This window comes from Plasmodium malariae (assembly GCF_900090045.1).
Source record: "Plasmodium malariae genome assembly, contig: PmUG01_00_2, whole genome shotgun sequence".
NCBI classification, from domain to species: domain Eukaryota; phylum Apicomplexa; class Aconoidasida; order Haemosporida; family Plasmodiidae; genus Plasmodium; species Plasmodium malariae.
In genome coordinates this window covers 69,076-86,673 of record NW_021638302.1, presented here as the reverse complement: position 1 = coordinate 86,673, position 17,598 = coordinate 69,076, and the positions used below count along the sequence as shown (strand labels likewise).

Below are 17,598 nucleotides of genomic sequence, written 5' to 3'. Positions count from 1 at the left end.
AACCCTGAAACCCTAAACCCTGAACCCTTAAACCCCTGAACCCTAACCCTAAACCCCTGAACCCCAAACCTAAAACCCTGAACCCTGAACCCTAAACCCTGAACCCTGAACCCTGAAACCCTGAAACCCTGAACCCTGAACCCTGAACCCTAACCCTGAACCCCTAACCCTAAACCCTGAACCCTAAACCCTGAACCCTGAACCTAAACCCTAAACCCTGAACCCTAACCCTAAACCTAAAACCTAAAACCTGAACCCTAAACCCTGAACCCAACCCCTAAAGAACCCTAAACCCTGAAACCCTAAACCCTAAACCCTGAACCCTAAACCGAACCCTAAACCCTGAACCCTAAACCCTAAACCCTAAACCCTAAACCCTAAACCCTGAACCCTAAACCCTAAACCCTGAACCCTGAACCCTAAACCCTGAACCCTGAACCCTAAACCTAAACCCTGAACCCTAAACCCTAAACCCTACCCTGAACCCTAAACCCTGAACCCTGAACCCTAAACCCTGAACCCTAAACCCTGAACCCTAAACCTAAACCCTGAACCCTAAACCCTAAACCCTAAACCTAAAACCCTAAACCCTAAACCCTAAACCCTGAAACCTAAACCCTGAACCCTAAACCCTGAACCCTAAAACCTAAACCCTGAACCCAACCCTGAAACCTAAACCCTGAACCCTAAACCTAAACCCTGAACCCTGAACCCTGAACCCTAAACCCTAAACCCTGAACCCTAAACCCTGAACCCTAAACCCTGAACCCTAAACCTGAACCCTAAAACCCTGAACCCTAAACCCTAAACCCTAAAACCTAAACCATTCATTTTTTAAGTAAAACAAATTATATAATTGTACAAATTGTTTGTGTATCCTTTTTGTTTTTTTAAGTAATATACAAATACATTTATTCCTACTGAAGTAAATAATTTCCTTCATATTAATTAAAATCACATGCAAATCGTGTTCCTACATATATATATATATATATTTTAGATGCTTTTTGAATTATTTATTATATTTAATAAATAATACTATTAGTATTTAATACGTACAAATGGGAAAAAATAAATATAAAATAATATTTAATGCCCATTTCTAAAATATTATTTCATATTTATAATAATTATATAATTCCAAATCTACAAAAAATAATATATTCATTTAAATTTTCAATTTTATCTAATATATTATATTATTTATATGTCTATAAGTATTATTAACTTTGAAATATCTATTTTTCAGTTTCTTTATAAAGATATATTTTCCTAGAATTTCTCCTACTTTATATATTTAATACAATATATTTTTTTTCTAATTCTAGAAAATTCCCATATTTCAATTAATATATTTAGTACTCTTCTATATTGTGAAAACTATGACTTAATATATAATAACCTTATAAATAGATGTGTTATATAAAATTTAAATATTTTATGTGTGCAACTGTTAAACATTAAAAATTAATAAGGAATTCGTAAGAATCATATGACTTTAAAATTGTAACTATAATAAAATATGTTAATAAACCACATAAATATACTGAAACACAGTGCCATTCAAATTCCATAAAATCCTCATTTCTTGCTTTAACGTCATCAGTATAACCTTCTGATGATACTGTATATGAGTATATATTATTATATCTATTAATTATATTAACAATTATTGCAATATTTTCCTCACATTTTTCTGTGTAAAACTCTAAATTATTTTACGGAAAAATGTTAATACTACAAACTCACCAACATATTAAGACAGTAAATTATCATTTTAATAGTTTTTTATTTATAATAATATAACATTTTTTAATAATATTATATGTTATTTGAACTTTGTCATTGTCTTCAAAGAAAAAAAATATACATATGAACACAATAACCAATTAAGAAATCATGGCTCTTAAAATAACAACATTATTCAGGTGACAGTAAGTGTTATATAATATAAAGTAATGTAAAAAACTCTAATGTATAGATGTTCATAAATTTTAATTTAAATTAACGTAAAACAAGCGCTAGAATAATATATTTTAAGGGTAATGTTAAAAATACCAAAAAAAAAGATATTAATAATTGTATATAATAATAATATTTAGAATGTCATAGTATATAAGCAGAGTTAAATTTAAGGAAACAATAAAAACAACGTGGGAACTAATTTAAAAAGATATAAAATATAATGAAATTAATATACAAATATTTTATTCAAATTTATAAATTATAAAGAAAGAACATACAAAATATAAAAAGGCATTAATTTTAATTGGAACTCCCTTATCCATGTAATGACTTATAATAAATGCAATTAGAATAAATAGTATTTCGTATAAACAGTAAATCTATATAATATACATAGACAGATATTTAAGAAGAATGACATATTAATGATTAAATTATGGTAACGTAAACAATAGATGAAATGAATAAAGAGAATTATGTTTAAATTAACTAAAAATTAGTAATGATAAAAATAGCTTTTAATGTATAATTAAGCATGCATATTAACATATGTCCTCTTATCATTAAATAATGTGAATGTAGTAAATTACTAATTTAAAATTTGAAATACCAGTTCTATAAACTCATAATTTAATATAAGCCAAATTATATATATAACAATAATATGTTATCTATTATGATTAAACGATATTAATATAATCCTAATAATAATAGTAAATATTTCATACTTTGATTATGCAGAAAAATACAGTTTATTCAATTGCTAGTAAAAGTAGTTAAAAATTCCTTGTATGGAATACTGTGAGCCTACATTTATATACATAAATAAAAGGATATATATAATGTTACAATATATTTATCATAATATAAAATTTGGTAATCTATTTTACATTATGTTATTTCTTAAGAAGTCTTTCACTATTATAATACATCGATAATTATAAACTGCACTATAAAATAATATGAACTATAATTTTAATTACTCATCGGATTTTTGTAATAGTTTATGTCATATTTACTTCATTGTATATTTGTATTATATAAGAAATAATTATAATATATTATTTCAAGTTACTAAAATATGTTATATATCATTAGTATTACGTTTATTTACAGCTATATGCTTTACTAGGTATATATATATTTCAATTTCATTAGCATTATTGATTTGAAAAGTATATTTATTCAAAACATCAATTTCATACATAAATATTATATTTTTTATATATAAATAAAATAACCATAGGTATAACAAGAAACATTCAGTAAATTTTATGAATATTTATTAATATTTTATTATTTTAAATTAATTGTCATGAATTAACTATAGTAACATACAATAAATTATATTATATATTAAAAATAACAATGAGAAATACATCAACAAAAAAACAAAATTTTCATAAATTTTTAAAAATTAAAGAAAAAAAACAAAAAGAAAAAAAATAAATATATATATATATATATATATGAATACAAATATTAAGCAGTTCTTCCAAAAAATTTTCAGATATTTGAGAAAATAATATTTACTTTTATATTACCATATAATCATCCACTATAACACGTTAATTATGTATTACTTTTACAACTTATGCGATATACTCAAGTACATAATTTGAATATATAATATCTTAACAAAATGATAAATTATTTTTATATTATTTTCTCTTATATTTTTATTATTCAAAATATTTTTAGAAGAAATACGATCGAATTTAAGGGATTAGAAAAAAAAAGTAAGCATAGAATAAAAAATTTTGTAGAAACCCAAAAATAAAAATTAAACGTATATGAAAAAAAAAATTTTTTATTACTTTTGATTGATGTAACATAATTATAATAAATTAAATAATTATGTGAATTAACTACTTACCAAAAATTAGTACCAATTAATATATATATATTTTTATGTAAATATATATATATTTTTTTTTTTCTAATAATTCTACATTCATTATAGACTTGTTTCAAACAAAGGATTAAAATTATAAATAATATATTTACATTATAAAAGAACAAGCTACGTTGTTCAATATACTTTTAAATAGTCCTGTAATTCCATTAATAAACTCAAATAATAAAAAGAATTATAAAATAATACATGATCTTTTTTAGTTTTAATACTAAATAAATATTCATCTGTTATACTAAAACTATACTTACATACATTTATCAAATTCATTATAAACGAAAAAATAAATTAAATATTTTTAATATATTTATTCTAACATATGTATTAATTATTATAGGAATAAGGTTATTATACTTCAATACTTGTTGTATTATTTAATGTAATATATTATTTATTTACAATTAATTGTAATAATATTGTTTTTTATGGAAAGTTTTAATTTTTTTTAATTATTTTTAATGATATAGCATAATTTTTTGGTACACGTACATCTAATAATTTTGCATATTTTAATTAAGTAGACAATCTTTTTTTCATTAACTGATATTCCTAAATATACACTTTATTAAATAAAATATAATCCATATTTAATCAATCACATACAAAAGTGGTAATAGATATAAACAGAAGAACATTATATGTATAGTAAATTATGCTATTTTAATAATATCCGTTGGTACAATACATATTATAAATAACTAATATATAGGTAATTGATATATATATATATATATAATATTAATTGCCATAACTACTTTTCAGTTGTTTGTACTTTATGCACCCATACAAATTATTTAGTATTATTTATTTATTATTGATTCTTTTCTATCTTCAGGGCATCTTAAATTTAAAAAAGTGCTAACAAAATAGTTATATCATTATAATGCTTAAGATCAAACATAAATAACAAAATAAAAAGAAAAATGCCATCAGTTCTATTAATGATTTGATATAAAGACTATTTATTTTCAGAAAAAAAGAACAAAAAGTATTATTTATAGTAACATTAATAATAGAATTTATATGTTTTGTATTTAAAAAAAAAGTGTATATATATATATATATATTAATCGTAAACCATAAAATTAATATTATTTATTAGTGTTACTTATATGTAATTTTTTATTTTGAACAATTTGGATTTTAGTACAAAAATAAAATATTAATTCTATGTACAGATATACACTTTTCTATATTATAATATTAAAATATGATTAATATATATCTTTAATTATTATATATATATTTAACATGAAAGAAGAGAACAATCAAAAAAAACAAATACAAAAGTTTTTAATTATTTTGTAATACTCATAAATTTTAATAAAAAAACTAATTTTATAATTTCTATTTATTACGATATATTAACTTAAAATTTCCCTACTGATAAATAAAATAATATAACTTTTTATTTTTCTTTTAGATTGTTATTTACAATCAACTAGTATTTTGACACACAGTTATTATGGAAAAATGTTTACCTAAGGTAATGCTCATTTTTTTTAATATTCTTAAATTTATTGATAAATTATTTATTTACGCTAAAAATGAGATTATACAACAAAAACAAAATTTTGTGCTTAAATAATTCTTAATAATTATCTTGAATTTAGAATTTGAGGATATTTGGCACTTCTTACTTCAGATACGCACGAGAAGCACGTTTTATAGAAGTCGTAAATCATATTAAGGACAACATTACTAAACTTATTTCTAATAAAGATAAAAAAGCATTAAAGGATAAATGCCTATATTTGGCCAGATATCTAATTGACAATAAGACTCCACCAGGTTATTATACATCACAAAAAGCAACATGGGAAAAGGCATTAAATGAATGGTTACATCCTCATTATAAAAAGCTAGATGAACTAGGAGGATGTCCTCTGATTATGAATGAAAATGATTTAGAATTTTTAAAATTAAAATATGAAGTAGATGATTTCTGTAAAAAGAGAAATACCGATCTGACGGATATAAAACGGTTGAAGCAAAACCCTCAATCTGCTGAGAGTTATTCAAGTAAATGTGAAGAATATAATATATGGATTAGTGAAAAGGAGGAATATTTTAATACAAAGAAGTACCTCATTGAAACGTGTTACGAAAGAGACAAAACAAAAAAAGGACCAAAAAAAACATGCGACATAATGGATCCTCAAACTTTTAAAAAACAGCTTAACTGCAGGCTCTCCCATCCAGTACCACCTGATAAAATTCTAGCTGAAAAAAAAAATAAGGGTTCACCTGAAGATGAAAAAAGAGTTGAAAGTAAATTTACAACTCAAGATCGAAACCAAGAAGTAGCAGATGTTCTAGAAACTGCAGCTCAACCTAGACCCCAACATGGTGAGCATAATACTCCCGAAAGAAAAATTGAAAACGAACCTCAAACTCTATCCCCAATAATAGCTCCATCTGAAGCATCATCAACAAAAACAGAAAATTCTCACGCTGAATATGTACAATCTCCCCAAGCTGAATTATCAGAACCTAAAAGTTTTGTTTCTTTAGATTCAGAAAAACCTCCTGATTCTACACCATTACATAGAAAACCTGACGTCTCCAGAGAAACCCAGGATTTTCAAATTGTTTCTTTTCCTTCTGGAAAATTAAATGTTGCTACAGATTTTCCCGCGGTCACTGTTCACGCTAAAATTCCAAGTATAACTTATACTAATTAATTCTCTATTTTAGAAGTAATTATATTATATATACATTTAAAATACAATTATAGGTCAACCACCAAATCGAACTATTGTACGCATACCAACTATTTTAACAAGCCTTGTAACAATTATTATACTTTCTCTGTTTATTAAAGTAAAATAAATATAAAAGTTTAAGCATATGAAAAATATTCGATTACTGTAATAATTTAATTTATGAATCTATTATTTCTTTTTTTTATATTCTAGTACACTTTAATAGGAATATTTAAAAAAAAAAAAAAGATAAAAAGAAGACAAGTGAAATTCCTAAAAATACTAACACCTTCACATTCTTGCACAAAACACAAATTTGTAAAACATGATAATATGGAATATCCATTATATGATGATGAAGAGATAACAAAAAAAATAAAAATACTTGAACATAACAAGAATAATAATATAAACGCATCAAAGCAAAACAAACATAGATACAAAACTATCATAGAAGTACATATGCAAATACTCGAAGAATACAGAAATGAAGAATGGGAGTATATAAAAGGAGAATTTTTAGAAATATGCTTAGAATTGCTAACAAAAGGGGAACACAATACATATCCTTTTTTAACTAATGACAAACTAATAATTGGAAATACAAAAAGTATTAATCAAAAAGAAAAACAAAAAATATTATGGAATAAATGGATAGAAAAACATCAAAATCTTGCTGACAAATTGAAAAAAGAACATTGGTTTAATAATTTAAAAATTGATTGGAAAAGAGAACTAGCTAACTTAAAAAAAAGAGAAGAATTAAAAAATGATCCTGATGAAATTCAAAATATTCCATTTTCACCAAGAGAAAAAGATATATGGAGACAGTGGATATTGGAGAAGTGTATAATTATTAAGCAATATATTGAACAGGACTTATTTAACTATTTAACTGCTGAACTCCAGATTATACCAGATGATTATGATAATGAAAAAATTAAAGATTCTTTGCCATTAATTAATATAGGAGAATTATCGAACAAAGAAGACTGCCAAGAATTATATAAATATATAAAAAAAAAATTATTAACAAAACTATGTATACTCATTCTTATGTCAGTATTAGAAGAATGCAAAAAAGAGCAGGATATTGAAAATAATGAATCACATTTGGATAATTACATAATTGAATTTAAGGAAAAAGAAAATTCAGATAGTAAAAAAGAATTTATAGAAAACATAAGTGAATTTAACCGTTATTTTTTGGAAAATACGGAAAATCATGATTATAAAACGGACGATATCTTTAAAAAAGAGTTAGAACGTTGGATAAGAGAAGATAATACATATGGATATTCTATGGAAAAATAAAAAACTGCAGACAAATACGATTGAAATATACAAAAATACATTTTTAAAATTTATAATATACATTCTGAATATATAAGAATAACATTTTTGCCTAAGCATGTAATCTATAAGAAACTTATTTAATAAATTTTATTATTCACTATGGGAACAATAAAAAGAATAATTTGAAAAAATACTTAATAAAAGAAAGAGAAGCGAACATGAAATATGAAGATTGAAATGAAAATGCATAAAATATATTTCAATTATATATACTATTTTTTATTTCTTTCTTTAAGATTATCAATATGAAATTTATATTAATACTTGATTAAATATAAGTAACAATGTATATATATATATATATAAAAATTAAAATTATATTAATGTATTCCAAGAATATTAAACATTTAGGAAAATAATTAATATGTCGGAAAATAAAAAAAAGCAAAAACATTAATATTGCAATACTTTTTTTTAATTTATATATCAGAATTACTTATAATTTTAGAATTCTATGTTATTTTATTATTTCTATATATATGGTTATTTGCATATTTATATAGATGCTTATTTGTATCCTTCAAAATATTCCTATCAATTAATCATTTAAGGATTTAATTAATATAAAAAAATTTTAATAAAAAAAACATATATACGTTAAAGCACACGAAAGCGTAGTGAAAACATATATATAATTTATATAATTTAATATATTATAAAAAACCATATGTTATATACATAAAGAAATACTTCTAGGTTATTATGATTTAATAGATAATCGCATTATAAACGTTTTAATTTATAGTAAGTTTGTAACCCTTTATTTGTTATATATCAATATATTTTATTTTAATTATATATATCTTCTCACAAAGAAAAAATCATATTTAAATGTACTGTCCCTTAATAAAGAATTCAATTTTTTTATGCAACAAATAATGTAACTTAAAGGAAAAATCCTTATACATATTTATAGATATTTATGATATTAAAGTATCGTTTTTGATTGTATAACTTTTATTATTATAAATTTAAAAAATTATTGAACTAATTAAAATGCCTAAAACATGATAATAATGAAATTATTCTGAATACATAGTTTTTTATATTAACTTGTAATTTATATTCGCTTTTAAAGAAAATGTAAACAATTAAATAAAAAATATTCTTACATTTTTTTTTACTTTAACATCTACATTATTATTTATTAATATTTTTATAAAATAAATGATATAAAAGTTAAATATAAAAAAATGTATAAATTAAACAGTACTATATGAATTTCAGCGCTTTTCTAAAACCAGAAAGATATGAAAAAAAATATAAATATGTTTTAGTAAATTTAAAAAATATGATATATTTTTACATTTTAAAAAGAATTTGTTAATTTCGACTTTTATATTTATATTTTTTTTTTGATATTTTGCAATTACGCAATAATATTTTTCTTTTTCCTACTTAGCTAATAAGATTAATAGTTATTATTTTTTAAATCATCTCTCTATATATTAATATTTATAAATATAACTACTACTAGATTTATCTATGAAAATATGAAATCCATTTTATATATGTAACAATTTTTAACTGCTATCATATACCAAAAAAATAGGCAGATTACAAATTATTATTTACTGTTTTATATTATGTAAATCCCATAATAATATCACTTAATTTATGAATTTTACAATATCATTAATTCATAAATAATATAATAAATAAAATGGCAAAAAATATATTAATCTGAATTAATTATAATTATTACCATAGGTTAGTACAATGCTATATGAAATAGATATATTCGTCTCTCTAATGTAATATCCTTATAATACATTAAGCAAATATATTATTACATATTAATAACATATTATTAAGAAAATAATTATTTTTAAATAGTTATATTAGCATTGTCTTTGTTCCAACACTTTTGAATAAATTCAATAGAATTTATATTTTTTCTTTTTGTTTTACAAGAAGTAAATATATAGTTCTTTTAAAGTATATTCTTTTAATTTTTATAAGAATCATTCCATTAGATATTTTTATACTTTATCATATAATATAAATATTACATGCATATTTTATTCATACAAATTATACATTAGCAGAATAATAAATATTTATGTTTTCTTTTATATTTTATTTTTTATATATGATATGGTACTTAATAAATTTTTTAATATAACATTAGTCCATTAAATCTATAGTGATTATACTAGAAATATATTGAATATTATAAATAATAATAGAATATTGGCATACATAAACCTACAAATATAGTTATTAATTAATATTAATCTCATAACAACACAACTGTAATTCTTTGGAATTTATTGGGAATTTTGACAACAGTACTTTATTAAATAAAACACATATATGAGAATTGAAAAAAGATATATTATTGTTATAAATATAAAAATAAAATAACAGAGGATATCTTACGTAAAATAAATTTAAAAAAATATTTATTTTAACCATTATAATAATAACTTTTCTATATTAATTACTACTTTGTTCATAAAGTAAAAGAGAAATCATTTTATTTATGTACTAATAACAAAAACAATTTTTGTTTTTATGTAATTATATATATTTTTTTAAATATATTTAATTATATGTTAAATATATTAGTACAATTAAAATATAATAATATACGATTTATATATTTTACTAAATATATAATCTTAAGATATTTTACAATAATATGATATGTAAAAAAAAAAAAAATAATAATTTATTATTATTCTGTGAGATCCATAAAATATACGTTATTATATAGTAGAATATATAAGACACATAATAGAGATAAATATAATAGCAGTGAAATAAGTGAAATTGAAAAATTTTATGACATTTCTTTTATCAATTATTTTACTATATTGGATAAATAGAACAAAAGCCATAAATTTATTTTTTAATTGGGCTTGTCATATTTTGTCTGTAAATATAAATTTTAGTTGATATATTAATTTATATTTTTAATTAGTCACATGTATAAATTAAATTCACTAATATATTTTACTAAAAGCTTTAGGCATAAATTTTTTTTTTTTTTTATTTATTTTATAATTTTAATTAATCTACCTTGTAATAATATCTAATTTTTGTTTATATAATTGTTATATTTGAAATATAATCATATATATCATACTAAATCAAAAGTTATAAAGATTAAACTGAAACTTTAGCTTCTTGTGTAATAGGATGAAAAAAAATAAGAGATTGTTTTAAATAATATGATAATGTCTATCTCTAGAATAATATATTCATACTTAAAATATTATTTTTAAGCAAGATATTTTTAATTTAACGAAATAGTACTTATTTTAATGTATTATAAACCTATTTAACTTGAATTTATTTTCCATTTATGAAAAATTATAATTTCACTAAAAATCACGAAATTCAGATTCTTAAAGAGCTTATATATTATTATCACATATTTTTAATATTAACTGAAATAATATGAAACGTGCCATTCTAACACTAAAATAAAAATAAAAGGGAAAATTCTATACCTATAAAATAAATAGTATTTATCTATTTATAGTATTTTAAAAGGTAAAAAAAGATTTTTAATAAGATACTCGAATATAATTGGCAATTTATATTAGAATAAACTAATGCTAATTTATTTTTTTTCTATAGCATGTATGTACATTTATATAATTTTCACACGAATAAAAATAAAAGGGAAGAATATTCATTACTATAATTGTATTTTAGATACAATAAAGAAATTATGTTTTTCAGATTATCATGTTTACAATTAAAAGCTTTTATATTGTACTGTACAAACTATACAACCTTATATTAATTTTAATGTAAAATTGAAATGGTGATTTTATTATGATTTGTTTTTTAAAATTCTATACGTGACAAAAAGGAATGCATCACATATAAACATAAAGCGTAACATTTTTTCACTTAGATAAATATCAGTATTACGTTAATTTAACTTTTGCTGTTTCATTCACGTATATTTATATACAATGGCGCAAACATTTTAGGGGGAAGCGTAAGATTTATTTGTTTTTTATAATATTTATATATATCATAATATTTCATTAATTTGTTGTTACATAAATAAAATATATATTTTTATTCATTAAAATATAATTTTACGAATATATATTATTATTAGTAGTAGTATTTCTTACTTTATTTTATTATTTTTTTAAAATAATTCGTGTAATTACATCTTCATTATAAAACGGAATAAAGGGGGGTTAGTTAAAATGTTAAGATTGATAGAGTAAGTCCTGTATAATATTGTTCTAATACTAAATATAATTCTTTAAATATTCCTAATACTAATTTTATTACATTATGTCAACAGATTGGTATATATTTAATTGAAGTTAAGGATAAATATTATTCTGATAATCTCAAACGTTGTAAATACTTGAATTACCTGATAAATTCAGAAAAAAAAAATAAAAAGAATAATAGTTACATTTTGTTTAACTCCTTTAGAGGTGTTTCGTCTAAATTAGATTATATATGCATACAAGAAATAAAAGAAATTGATACTGAATCTTTAACAAAGCTTGAATAAATATACGGTTATTATGATGATTTTAGCAAATTTAATGATAAAAAAACAGGATTCTGGTGATATAACTTGTGGTAATATTAAGAAATGTTATAACCTTTACAAGAATAATTGTGAAAACATCAAAAATGTAGTTAAAATGCTTTTTGCGCGGATTTAATCAATTGTAAAAAAGCATTTGATAATAAAATTCACATGGTAACTCCTTGTACTGGTTTACCACATATTTATCACCTATGCAAGTGAAATATATATTTGGTGTGAGTTTATACAAAGCGCTCGTATTACTAGCATCATGCGCTTTATTTTTTTTATATAAAGTTAAAAAAAAATTATAGTTAATAACGTGAATATTCTCACACAATGAGTATGCCAATTTTCACAAAAATTTACAAGCACAAAACATTAATATATTCAGGTATATATACTTGTTTTGTTTCATATAGTTTACTTTATTGAAATCATGCTTATGAAATAGATTAGTTACGAAAAAAACAGTTAAACGTAAAGAAAAAAGAGAATCCTTACAAAATATATATAAAGAAGTATATAGAAAATATAAAGGAAGTTCTCATAGTATAGGGTATCAACCACAATGAGATCCTTGATACAAAAATTACAGTTTATATTATTTGCAATACAAAATCTAATACTTAGAGGTGCAAAAGTTACATATATGAAAATATTTCTTAATAAATAAGATAAAAAAAATTAGAAATGTATACATGCGCATAAAAATTAAGAAAAAACTACACAGCAATTATTCAAACAAAGGGTTAACATAAATACAATACTACTGTTTGAATCAGTAGCAAAAAGTCCACTTATATATGAATTTTTCTTTAGAATAAAAACCACATATTTTTAAGGTATAAATATATAGCACAAGATTGTGAAATAAATAATGATTTTATTACACATTAACATATAGAACTGTTTATTAAATTTGCATTAAAATAAGAAGAGAAGCAACAGAAGCTTTAAAAAAACACAAGTAATATTTTTATCCAAATAAAAAAATAAAATTCATAAAATAAAAACATTATTCAAAAATTACAAAGAATATATATATATAATTTATAACTTCAAAGTTTTATTATCATTTATCTACTTGCCAATAAACAGAATTAAAAATTTAAAATATGTAAAAATTATAGTATTGTTGTTTTTGTATAGTATTTATTCTATGTAACATTGTAAAAATGTTATTTATATATGTAGTTAAGAGATATTTATTCTACTCAATCTCTAATTTATATAGCAAAACTCTTAATATTTAGTTTATAATTCATATATATGTTCTTCTAAAGCACTATAATTAATTGTCTTTTTCTCCTCTAATACTTTTTATACATGTAACATCTGAAGTAGTAAGAAAATCTTCCTATAAAAAATAAAAAACATATATAAATTTATTACATAATTATAAAATTTTATCTAATGTATATTATAAAATAACAAATCGTATATACATTTATATATTGCATTTTTATTTGCTATATACCAAGAAAAAAATACAACAGTTATTTTCATAAAAGTAATAGCAAGTAACATTATAATACCTAAATAATTAGAATAGTTGAAAAGAAATCCTTTTTCTATTCAGATTTCCAATAGAATTCCACTATTTTGAACTCCATGGAACTCATTATATATACATTATTATACATATTACATTTAAAAAAATCAGACTCTTTTTTTGCTGCATGTAAAAACTTCAGATGCATTTCTAATAACCAAATTATAAATTTCAGAATAGGAATTAATATTAATTATTCAGCATAACTATGTCGTATCTTGTATTTTACCGTATATCTGTAATTTTGTTACTAATTTAGATATGGAAATGATCAGATTACTCATAATATCACATTTAAAATAATAAAACAAAAATAATTTTCGTTGAAATTATTTCACGTTATTTAAACATTAGCATGTTTGTATTAAGAGTATAAACGAAAATATGTTTGAAATAATCTGATAATTAATTTTATGTTTCATAATAATAGTTTTATAGTAATCATAAATTTAATTCGGAAAAAAAAGTTCAGCATACGCTTCCAGATTATAATAAATATAAAAATACTATATAGTTTATAATATTTATTTAATCATAGATTTTATTTTTGCTACATATATTATATATATTATATATATATATATATATATATACATTTTGTACATCATTATGTACATAATTAATAAAATTATAAAAATATTATTCTAACATTTTGTTCTTAATTAATTTATGTAATGTCATCTTCCAATGTTTTTAACATAATCTATATAAACTATTTACTCACCTCACTAACAAATTTAACATACTTTTAATAATTTATTTCCTATAAAAAAATAATTTCAATAAAAAAAGAATTGCTTTCATTTAAATAATAAAAATATAGGATTTAAAAAAATAAAAATTTTGTTAAAGATTAAAATTTTTTTTTCTTATAACATATATTCTTTTTTAATATATGAATAAAAATATATTTCATTTTCTTAAGATAATAAAGTTTATTTTTTTCTATTTATAAATTAATTATATATTTATAGGATACATAATCTTATTAAATAAAATAAAATAAAATAGTAACATGAATAAAATTAAAATATTGATCCTAATTACCAAAGAAATAATATTTTATAAGAACATTATTTTATTATCCAATTCTAATTCCCTACTTACACTGTAAAAAAAAAAAAACAAAATTAAACTTGTTACAAAATTTATTAATAACAACTTTTATGTTATGCCATATTTCTAATAAATATTATTTATATAACAAATATTATGTTTATATTGGAGTAAAATATATATAAATCATGGTAACATAATATATACATTACTTTACATTAAATACAAAAAAAAAATATTCATTTTAAATGTAATGTTAATCACATAATTTCTTAAGTACGTATACAGATAATCATATTATTCTTCAAGATAAAAAATACAATAAAATTACTTTTCGTTTAAAACGGAAATTCTAACACTACTTCATTAATATTATATATTAATTTTAACTCACATATATATGTTTCTTATAACAATCTAATTATATACAGAAATACATATATTACATGATATTATTATATTTTGATTCAACAATAATTTATAATAAAAAATGACAATCATTAATGCATTCAAATTTACCAACAGACAAAGAATATAATTTATGAGTATTAATTATAAGTATTACGTTATAAATCCATGTACATTAATAAAATTATATAAACAATATGTATGTTTATTAAGTATATAAACTAAAGATATTACATATAACGTTTCATATTAATAAGCTATATAAAAAAACATGTTTCTTGTTATTCACCTTACTCATACATCGCTTTAATTCTGTTATATTTTTCGTTATTTCTTAAAATTTTAGGAATTACTATTACAAGTATAACAACTAATATAATGATAATTGTGCTAAATGCTATTAAAAAAAAATGATATTTTGCCTGACCTAAACATCCTTCTATAGTTTCCCACACATCATTCATATGTGGTAAACTTTTAATCGCATCTCCTGCTTTTTTTAATAGCTCTAATCCTTGTAATATGGGTAAACCTATTCCCAGAAAGAAAAAAAGTAAAAATATGGCACTTCCAAATCTGTAATTTTTAAATTTTATTTTTTTTAAAGATATATCTCTAATTCTCCTCTTTTTTTCTAGAAATGCATCATAATCTTTTTTTCTTATTAATTTTTTTTCAAAATGAAAATGTTTTCCATCAAATATTCCATTATTGTAATCTATTACTTCTGTATAGTACTGAGCTTTATTTAATAAACTTTTGTTGGATTTCGTGTTTTTTTCTTTATTCCATTTTTTATTATTAGTTATATATTTATTTTCTTTTTTATCATTATTTTGAAAAAATTCGTTCAAATATATGTTATTCGAATCTTTATCCTCTATACATTTTGCTAGTAATCGATAATTTCTTTTGTCTAATATTCTACACTGCATACATTTCTCACCTACAAATTTGTTAAACGTTAACTATAAAAAAAGATTATTATTCAAATGAACAAATATTTTAATTTTAAAAAACTGTATTAATAAAAAAAAAACACGGACATTATGTATAATACAATAACATAACTAATATTATCATACCCCATCATGGTTAAAAGAGAAAATCCTCTTTAAAAAAGTAAAAGTAGTTATTATAATAAATAAGATTGGATTAATTTTTAGTTCCATATTATATATCTATAATATTATAAAATACAAACTAATGAATAAATTAATAATAACATAATATTTTTTTTATTAATATATTTTGCTTTTTAGTAAGATATTAATAAAATATATACAACTATAATGTACAATTAAACAACTACATATAAAAAGATATATAATAATGTATTATATATTTTTTACCTAAATGTTATATAAAAACAAATTATATCATTAAAATAAAATAATTTGAATTCATTCATAAATATACAATATATATAATTTAACTTTTTATTTAATGCAATATTAAATATTTTTTATTATATGGAAATATTCATTTTATAAGCATTAGAGAATGTATAGAATATATATATGTAATACACTCCTTTATATATTAAAACACTTATTAAGGATACTAAGGAATTTATCCTGTTTGTAATACTAATTTTACAAGCATCATTTTTTAGAACAAGTATATTTTATTCTTAATAAATATTAATTATTAAAACGTAAAATAAAAAATAAAGAAAATATTTTGTGTTGTGTTAATTATAACCCATATTTTAGTTTCTTTTTATTTATAAACAATTTTTTTTTTCTAAATATAATTAAAAAAATATAATATACAATGTAATATCTTATTTACAAAAAAATATATATTTAAAGAAAGCGAAGTACTAGTTTTTTTATTATTGTGAAATTATTTTTGAAAATTATAATTTTTATATTTATGTTATTGTATTATTTATAAATAAAATACAGTTATGTTCATCCATCCTTTTATGTTTTGTTTTAAAAATATTTATTCTGAATATAGAAATTCAATCAGAAAAAAAGAAAATCGTATAATGATGAAAGAATTATTTTATATATATATGCAAGCGTATATGTATTTTTTTCATGGAATAACATATTTTAAGAAATTATAGTAATACATTGTATTAAATAAAAAATAATAAATTAAATACTAA

General features: G+C 20.5%; 2 protein-coding genes across 2 annotated transcripts; one reads left to right on the top strand and one right to left on the bottom strand.

Annotated features, from left to right (window-relative positions):
• Positions 1–5,345: 5,345 nt before the first annotated feature.
• Positions 5,346–7,899, top strand: PmUG01_00013400 (STP1 protein; the record flags this gene model as incomplete). Its single annotated transcript, XM_029004666.1, has 3 exons — positions 5,346–5,366; positions 5,494–6,544; positions 6,812–7,899. 3 exons carry the CDS (start codon positions 5,346–5,348, stop codon positions 7,897–7,899), a joined length of 2,160 nt encoding a protein of 719 aa, XP_028859088.1.
• Positions 7,900–15,769: 7,870 nt separating this feature from the next.
• Positions 15,770–16,651, bottom strand: PmUG01_00013300 (fam-m protein; the record flags this gene model as incomplete). Its single annotated transcript, XM_029004655.1, has 2 exons — positions 15,770–16,447; positions 16,565–16,651. 2 exons carry the CDS (start codon positions 16,649–16,651, stop codon positions 15,770–15,772), a joined length of 765 nt encoding a protein of 254 aa, XP_028859087.1.
• Positions 16,652–17,598: the final 947 nt, after the last annotated feature.